The 8719-nt window shown below is 33.0% G+C and overlaps 1 protein-coding gene and 1 long non-coding RNA gene across 2 annotated transcripts; one reads left to right on the forward strand and one right to left on the reverse strand.

Annotated features, from left to right (window-relative positions):
• Positions 1 to 3097: 3097 nt before the first annotated feature.
• On the forward strand, positions 3098 to 6844 carry LOC120165742 (growth-regulating factor 1-like). The gene is made up of 4 exons (XM_039175195.1): positions 3098 to 3711; positions 4201 to 4428; positions 5142 to 5505; positions 5726 to 6844. The coding sequence occupies exons 1-4, from the start codon at positions 3312 to 3314 to the stop codon at positions 6498 to 6500; spliced, it is 1767 nt and encodes a 588-aa protein (XP_039031126.1). The 5' UTR covers positions 3098 to 3311; the 3' UTR covers positions 6501 to 6844.
• A 1060-nt stretch (positions 6845 to 7904) lies between these two features.
• Positions 7905 to 8527, reverse strand: LOC120165745. The gene is made up of 3 exons (XR_005519852.1): positions 8252 to 8527; positions 8042 to 8154; positions 7905 to 7964 (listed from the first exon to the last, which is right to left on the reverse strand). It is a non-coding gene; the product is annotated as an uncharacterized LOC120165745 (long non-coding RNA).
• Positions 8528 to 8719: the final 192 nt, after the last annotated feature.

Consider the following 8719-nt stretch of genomic DNA (forward strand, 5'->3'; position numbering starts at 1 on the left):
AGTAATGTGAGATTCTAATACGAAAAGAATCTATATTTCTATATTTGGTTGGCTGGAATCTCATTCCGGTAATGCTTTATTATCAATAATAGATTTTTAGGGTATATTATCGAGAATGTCATTACCTCACTTTCCTTAGATATTGTTGTATTACCGGTGTTTTAGACTAAAATGCCCTTAATTTTTTCTCTCTAAAAAATATCATTCTCTGTCATTGAATAATAAAAATTCTATGAAGGTTATATTACAAATTTATTCTTAAACTATTTTAGATTTATAAAAAAAGTCTATAATTAAAATTTTATATGAAGTTCAAAGGTTAAAATAAAATTTTACCATTTCATTAAAACTTTTTATATTTTTTAATTTTGTAAAAAAAATATTAATTTTATGAATTTAAATTTTTTAAAGAAAATATATAATATTTTCCAACTTGTTAAAAAACAAATATATAATAAGGACAATTTTGTCAAATATATATTCAAATAATATTTTATTTATTTAACCAAACACGGTAATCTTACATTCCTGCTAAATCAACCAAACACAAAATACAACATTCCCAGTAATCCTATTCTCTGGTAATCTTACATTCTGTGAACCAAACGTACCCTTAAGGATTTGTTTAAAGAAAGACATACCGATATACGATTAAGAAACAACGTAATAAAAAATTTAATAAGATAATTAACAAATTCGGTAAAGCGCTACCTAAAATATTGGCAGACTCATAATGTTGTAGGTGAAAAACATGAAGAAATATTAAAAAATGTTATAACTGATAAACTTTGTTTATCAGTAGGTATCGATACATACATATATATATATATAAGTGTTCACACTTCACTGTGAAAAATATTAATTTAGGGTTATATTTTAAGTGAGTTTTAAGACATTAATTTAGTAATTATAATCGGGTAATGATTTATTTTTATATTACAATATATATTATTATTAAATAAAAAATAATAAACATAAATATTACATATTTATTATTATCTTTAGTTAAAATTGTTAAATTTAAATTCTAAATAATATTTTATAAAAAAATCTAAATAATTAAATAATTTTTTTGTGTAAATGAAAATATTAAATTAATGTTGTAGGTGGAAAATATGAAGAACTATTAAAAAATTTTGAAACATAAATTGTATAGCTTATGTATATATACTTACTTTAAAAGTATGAATATTATTTCAACAGTAAGCTATGTCCAACTATTCTCCTGAAAAAATATCTATACCTATTTTGTATGTGTCGATATTTATATTTAAAATCTTACTGGTTAAAATAAAATAGGCGCTACATATTATGTTAAACTACCTACCGGTTTGTTTGAAAATTACTAGTAATATAAACGGTAAAATAAAATAGGTGCTACATATCACGTTAAATTACCTACTGGTTTGTTTAAAAGTTACTAATAATGTAAACGTTAAAAAAAAACGCACTACCTATTACCTTAAACTACCTACCGATTTGTTTAAAGATTATTAATAATATAAACGATAAAATAAAATATGTGCTACCAATTACGTTAAACTAACTACCAATTTGTTTAAAGGTTAATAATAATATAAGCGGTAAAATAAAATAGGCGCTACCTATTATGTTAAATAGGTGATATCTATTAAGTTAAATAAGCGCTACCTATTACGTTAAACTAGCTACTAGTTTGTTTAAAGGTTAATAATATTGTAAACGGTAAAATATATATAACTTAACCGTTTGAAATATATTTTTTAAATTCGAAAGTATATATACTTAGTCTAAAAGTATTGATACTCTAAAGTTTAATAATAATGTATCCATACGTACTCTAAAAGTATAAATACTATTTCGATTGTAATATAATCGATAAAATATATACAACTTAACAATTTAAAATATTTTTTTTAAATTCGAAAGTATGAATTCTTACTCTAAAACTATAGATACTAAATGTTAATAATAATGTATCCATACTTACTCTAAAAGTATTGATATTTGCTAAAGTATCGACCATCACATCATAGTAGTATCGATATTTATTTTAAAAATAATTTTCATATATAAATACATAATATATTAAATCCTACCGATATCATTAAACACAACTTTAATATTCCAGATAGCAACAAACTTATTTATTCAAAATAACATTATCAAGCGCAACCTAATATTTATTTATAACAAAATAAGAAATTAACATATTTTGTTGTCGTGGGATTTTGAAGGTCCCATCATCTTAAACTTGGTAATATTTTAGGCGCTATTTAATATGTTGATAATATTAATAACAAAATAAAAAATCAACCTATTTTGTTATCGTCGAATTTCTAAGGACTCATCAGCTTTAAAAAGATGTTATCTATCACATTAAATAAACGCTACTTGTTATGTTATTATGGATGATAATGTTTCCAATAATTAACATATTTTGTCATCGTCGGATTTCTAAGGCTTTATCAGCTTAAACTTTGGTAACATTTTAGACGTTACTTAATATGTTGATAATATTGATAACAAATCAAGTAATTAACATATTTTGTTATAGTCGGATTTTTAAGACCCCATCGATTTTAAAAAGGCGGTATCTATTACATTAAATAAACGCAACTTGTTATGTTATTATGGTTGATATATTTATAATAATTAATCAGTTATGTTATCGTCGGATTTCTAAAGCTCTATCAACTTAAATTTTGGTATCATTTTAGGAGCTACCTAATATGTTGATAATATTGATAAAAAATTAAGTAATTAACTTATTTTGTTATCGTCGGATTTCTAAGACTCTATCAACTTTAAAAAAGTGCTACCTGTTACGTTATATGAGCTCTACATGTTATGTTATTATGATTGATAATATTTTCAATAATTAACTGATTATGTTAAAGTTAATATTTTTTTAACTCATTTTACATATGACGATTATATTATCGATTATTACTATTATTATTATCAACACAAATAATATTTCAAATGAAAATATAATACATTTTCTGTAATACTTTTAATCTGTCACCTATTTAACCAAAAGCGTTATTTTTTAGCCTTATATTAGTGACTAGCTTTGTCCGCTCAGTTTTCGCCTTGCCTCCATTACTCTCTCTCTTCGATTATTTTATCTTTATTCCATCTTTACATCAAATCTTTAAACGAAAGCTACTCTGGTCTGGTCTGGGTCTGAGATAAAGCTTAAACCATAGACCTATGAACCATACACTTAAAAACGGAACAATTACCCACTTCACAAGTAATAACCCAATGCTCCATTGCTTGAATCTTGAGTTTGTCTTGTAAGTTGGATTGTGGGGTGTGTTTTCTATATGGATTTTGGGGTGGTGGGTTTGAATGAGTTCGTGGGTTCAGAGGTTACAGCTACTACCACTGGTTTTACTTCTCTTGCTTCAGGTCCTGAGACGAAGCAGAAATGGTACGGGTCCGGTTTCCTCAAGCAAGAGAGATCTGGCAACAATGAGGATGATTGGAGGAGTTCAAAGCTTGCCAAGTTTGACGATTTTTCAGCCTCCAAGGCAATGTTTCTGAACGAGAGAGGTACTTTACCAAGATCCAATACCTCGATCTTCTATGACGGACAACAGCAGCAGCAACAAATGCTGAGCTTTTCTGCTCCCAAATCAGAAGCTCTCTCAGTGGATAAGGGCTCTCTAAATGTCGCATTCCCTTACTTTCACCTCTCATCACCCTCTTACAGTAGAAACACAGGTACATGTATATATATACATATGTCGAAAGATGTTAAGATTCTAACATCATTTGTCATTTCTTATTCAAAATATCAGTTGAGGAAATTATGGAAGGGGTAAAATGGCTGTGACATGTTTGGTTGACGCAAAGATTAGACATGTTTTCTTATTGGTTTTCTGGTTTGATTCCATAGGTTCTGGTGACGGGTCTTTTCATGGAAATTTATGAGCGGTTTTTGTTTTAAGTCTTGTCAAAAGAAAAAAAAGCGAGGTTCTTTATTTTTCATCTTCCTGTTTTGGATGAGATTTAATTTTTGGTAATAAATCAACGTGACTATGGGAAGAAAAGAAGACCTGCCTCCCATTTTTCCATTTTTACACAAAAGTGCAGGAACTACCGACATTTTTTTTATTTCTATTGCACTGCTTTGAAAGCATTGAAATTTTGGCTTTTCTGCTTTCATTTCATTTTATTCTTGTTTTAATCTTTTTCCTTTTTTTGTTCCAGGCTATAGCAGTGGAGGATTTAATGGTGCAAATATGCACGGGGTGATAGCAGGAGCTAGAGGTCCATTCACTCCATCTCAATGGATGGAGCTGGAACACCAGGCTTTGATCTACAAATACATAACTTCTAATGTGCCTATACCATCTAATCTTCTCATTCCTATAAGAAAATCCCTTGATTCTGCTAATTTCTCTATTTTCTCTGGTGGACTCCTCAGACCCAATACATGTAAGTTGTCTTTTCTCTGAGAAAGAAACAAAAAAAGGAAAACCTTTTCCCTCCTTTTTCTATAATGTCCATATAATGAAATCGAAAAAAAATATATAATGTTCATTTAATTTCCATGCTTGATGAAATAGTTGCAGCAAATATCTCTCTCCCACACACAGAACGATTTGGTAGTGGGAAGGGGAGAGGCTTCAGTTAGTGCTGCACTTTACTTTCTGTTCTTATTGGCAAATAAGTACTTTTATGGGGTTTCTATTATCTTTCTCCCCCCAATCTGTGAATACGGAAAACCCTGTTCAACTAAGCAAACAGTACAGTACACGCGCTACTTGACATCATAGTTTGTTTGAATAAAAAACATCACTGTCAAGACACTTCAATTCTCAACTATAGCTCATTTCTACATTTGTTTTCGTCCCATTTACGACGAGGCAACTTCTCCCAACATGTTTGTGTGTTTTGAAGGTAAAAAATAACATTAAAATCAATGGTAAACCAGAATGTTTAATTTTGTACCAAACGCTGTTTAGCTAACTGATTTGGGTGTTGTCAGCATCTTAAGACTTTTTACCGTTGGTTTTGAATCCATTATTTGGAATTTGTTGGTGATGGTTTTTATATTTTGTTGCTTTGTTAATCTGTTTAATGACATTTTGTTTAATGATGATTTTTTATTTATTAAAAAGAGCTTTTGTTTAATGATGTTGCGACAGTGGGATGGGGTGCTTTTCATCTTGGGTTCTCAAATAACACTGATCCAGAGCCAGGACGGTGTCGTAGAACAGATGGAAAGAAATGGCGGTGTTCAAGAGACGCGGTTGCTGATCAGAAGTATTGCGAGCGGCATATGAACAGGGGTCGCCATCGTTCAAGAAAGCCTGTGGAAGGTCAATCTGGCCATTCCGCCGCGGCCACTACCACCAAACTGATGCCTACAGTCTCATCTTCCTCAGCATCAGCTGTAGGGCCAACCAGTGGCAGCGGCGAGTCCATCAGCCTAGCCATTGCACAACAGCAGTTCAAGAATTTGCAGCCTGGTAGTGCATCCAACCTTTCTGCGGCAGCTCCATTGAACAGGTGACAGAATTATCCTCTCAGCATTCATTCCTTGTCTGTTAGCTGTAGTTGATAACATTTACCTTCTGCCCGTTGTTATTCTTATCTTGTGTTGATTTCTAAAGAACAATAATTGTAGATTGTAGAATTATCTTCTGTCATCCCTGACAGTGACTGGTCATACTAGTTACTGCTAGGGAAGGTTCTTTTAGCAGAACAATAACTGTTGGTTCTCTTCCAGGTTGCTTCTGAGTAAAGACACTGTGGGTGAAAGAATACATGATGGACTCACCATGGCATCTCTGACCGATGACCTAAAATCTAAAGAAAACCCTTTCTTGATCCTGAAGCAGCAGATCTCATATGAGCAAAACTCGAGAACCGAGTTCGGAGTTGTTTCCTCTGACTCACTGCTTAACCCTTCTCATAAGAGTTCTACCTTGATTAAGTGCAGAAATTTTGGTTCCTCTCAAGATCTTACCAGTCATGAAACTGAAACCCAGTATTCTCTTCGCCAGTTTATGGATGAGTGGCCTAAAACCCAGTCTGATCGTTCAGCCATTTCCTGGCCTGAGGTTGATGTTCAATCAGACAGGACCCAACTTTCCATATCAGTACCCATGGCTGCCTCTGATTTCATGTCCTCTACTTCGTCCACCAACAATGAGAAAGTAACACTATCACCTCTCAGATTATCACGTGAATTCGATCCAATACACATGGGCTTGGGAGTGGGCAGTGTTATGCATGAATCATACCAAAGGCAAGCGAATGGAATTCCCATCTCTTGGGAGTCTTCCATGGGTGGTCCTCTTGGTGAGGTATTGCATAGTACCAACAGCAGCGGAGGTGAGTGTAAGAACTCATCAGCACTTAATCTCATGACAGAGGGCTGGGACAATAACCCTCAGTTAGGATCATCTCCGACCGGGGTATTACAAAAGACTACATTCGGTTCTCTTTCTAATAGCAGTGCGGGTAGCAGTCCAAGAGCCGAGAACAACGAGACCAACTAAAGTGCTAGCCTTCGCAATAATCTCCGGGGTTCTACCCCTGTTCAGTCTTCCTCCCTGCCTGCTCTATAATCTACTCTACCTACAGCTATGTCACTAGGTTGTGGGAGAAAATGGAGAAATGGGGAAGCATGAATTTAAGAATTTTATAGTTGTCTTATATTATCATGTTAATCCTTTTAATTTTTGTAATTTGTACTTCTTTGCCAAGATTTGTTCCTATAATTTAGATATTAATCTTTGTTACAAGTAACTAGGAAAGGCTGTCTGTCTAATATTGTGAAAGTACGTTTGGGAACAATTTTTTTTTTGAGCTTTCATTGTATGGTAATGACTTGTGCTGGCAACATAGTACTTGATAGTCCTGTTGCAAATTTGTTAGGATGGTCTGGAAAACATGATCTGTGTTTTTCACAGCTTAGAACTACAAGCCTCACTGCTACCTTTAACTGCAGCTGTCTCCTTGGCAAATATCAGATAGAATCACTTCAAAGAAATAAAAAGGTTAAAGTTAACTTTAGTCCCTCATTTTCGTCCCAGGTTTATTTAATATATATATTAATATAATATATTTTTGAAAATATTTTTTGAAAATATTTTTTGGAAATATTTTTTGAAAACATATAATTTAAACGTTTTTTTGAAAGCATATAATATATAGTTTTAAAAATCGGTTTTTAAAAATATATAATATATTATTAGAAAATTCTATCCTATTAAAACCTTTTAATAATCAATGAGATAGTGGAATGTGGATCAATTGTTAAATTTCATTACTTTTTCAGAAAAATGAAATATGTGCTTTAAGCAACTCTGGGTGAACTTCGGATAAATTTCTAGCTAACTTCTTTCTTTTGTCTACTTGTTTGGTATATTTATATAAAGTAACATATCTAAATAAGACAGGAACAGCAACAGCTGAATAACTAAAACTACACAATGTTATTAAATTTTGAAACACGTAAGCAAATTACATCTTAGCTATATAGGAAGGACTTTACAACTTCACTTGTGATCTCCTCCACAATGGCGTTTCCAATTACTCTCCCGATATTCCACTTCCAGGATTCAAAATCGTTCTCCCATTCCTCGGTTGATTTAAATATATCTAATTCCAATAATCGCTTAATGTTTGATTCATCTCCGCATCGTTTTCCCCGTCCCTTCATAGTATCACACCTGACCTTTCGAATCACCTCGGCAGAGTACTCTTTAATCCCTTTGCCTTTCTCTTCCTCGTCATGCTTAATTTCTACCAACTCCCCTGTTTTTTCCTTTGCAGAACCCTTTTTGATTTTGAAGATCGGGAAGAGTTGGATCAATCGGGCACTTGTAGTTCCTTTAATTCTCCATTGCTTGATTTCACTGGTCTGGTTTGAAGAAGTAAATTCAAAAGCCAAGTTGAGAATATTGTGTCCAGCTTTAGCAGCTTAGGCAAGAAGAGTCTTTTCCTGGATACAGGTCTTGCTGTTTTTCAGGGGAATGAATTAGTAACAAATTGTAATCGGATGGGAGTAACTATGGACAACTTTAAAGATACTAACGATTATCAGGTAGGGAGCTTGTTTGAAGTAGACACTTCTTCTAATACTGACCGAGGGCTATGCTGTTTATTTTCTTCCATGCAGCTCCATTCAAACTTTCTATCTGCATCAGCCTGTTAGGTTTACGAGTAACAATCTAAAATACTTTAAACATTTTCCTGGAACATAGAACGGAAGAGAAAATAAGCAATAAATTAAGGTATTGTTTACCTTCTTTTCCTTATCATCGTGGAGTTTCCAGTTAGACATGGAAGTGTCGGCAAACATCGGTGGTTCATCTGTGTCACTATCTGGGCATGAATCATACACTGTTGCGCTGCTAGCGGGGGAAAATCTATCTGCCCCCGCTGTTTCATGGTTATTTATGGCCATCGCAGTGACACTAAGCTTTCCATCTTCATCATCGGAATTATTGGTTCTCAAGCCTTTAATTTTAAAGAACTTGTTACGTGGTATAACTTTGAGTACCTAGGGAAATTGTGGAGAGCCCTTTTTCTCGTTTTTAATACCAGACTTGTTTAAAACCCTGCCCGAATTGTCATGGCAGCAGCTGAAGTTGATGAAGTTAGCTCCTGAAATAACTTTTTCACACATCCTCTCTTGAAGGTAAACCTTAAGATGAAAGGTTCTTGCTGTTCTTGGAGGAGTTCTCCAGTTGCCTCCCTGGCTTGGAGCTAT

The sequence above is a fragment of the Hibiscus syriacus genome, unplaced genomic scaffold, assembly GCF_006381635.1.
Source record: "Hibiscus syriacus cultivar Baekdansim isolate YM2019G1 unplaced genomic scaffold, ASM638163v2 tig00111610_pilon, whole genome shotgun sequence".
Classification (NCBI taxonomy): Eukaryota; Viridiplantae; Streptophyta; class Magnoliopsida; order Malvales; family Malvaceae; genus Hibiscus; species Hibiscus syriacus.

Coding starts and splice junctions, on each gene's coding strand:
- LOC120165742 (XM_039175195.1), top strand. CDS start 3,312: ATGGATTTTGGGGTGGTGGGTTTGAATGAGTTCGTGGGTTCAGAGGTT. Junction 4,429..5,141: donor ACTCCTCAGACCCAATACAT/GTAAGTTGTCTT, acceptor ATGTTGCGACAG/TGGGATGGGGTGCTTTTCAT. Junction 5,506..5,725: donor GCGGCAGCTCCATTGAACAG/GTGACAGAATTA, acceptor GTTCTCTTCCAG/GTTGCTTCTGAGTAAAGACA.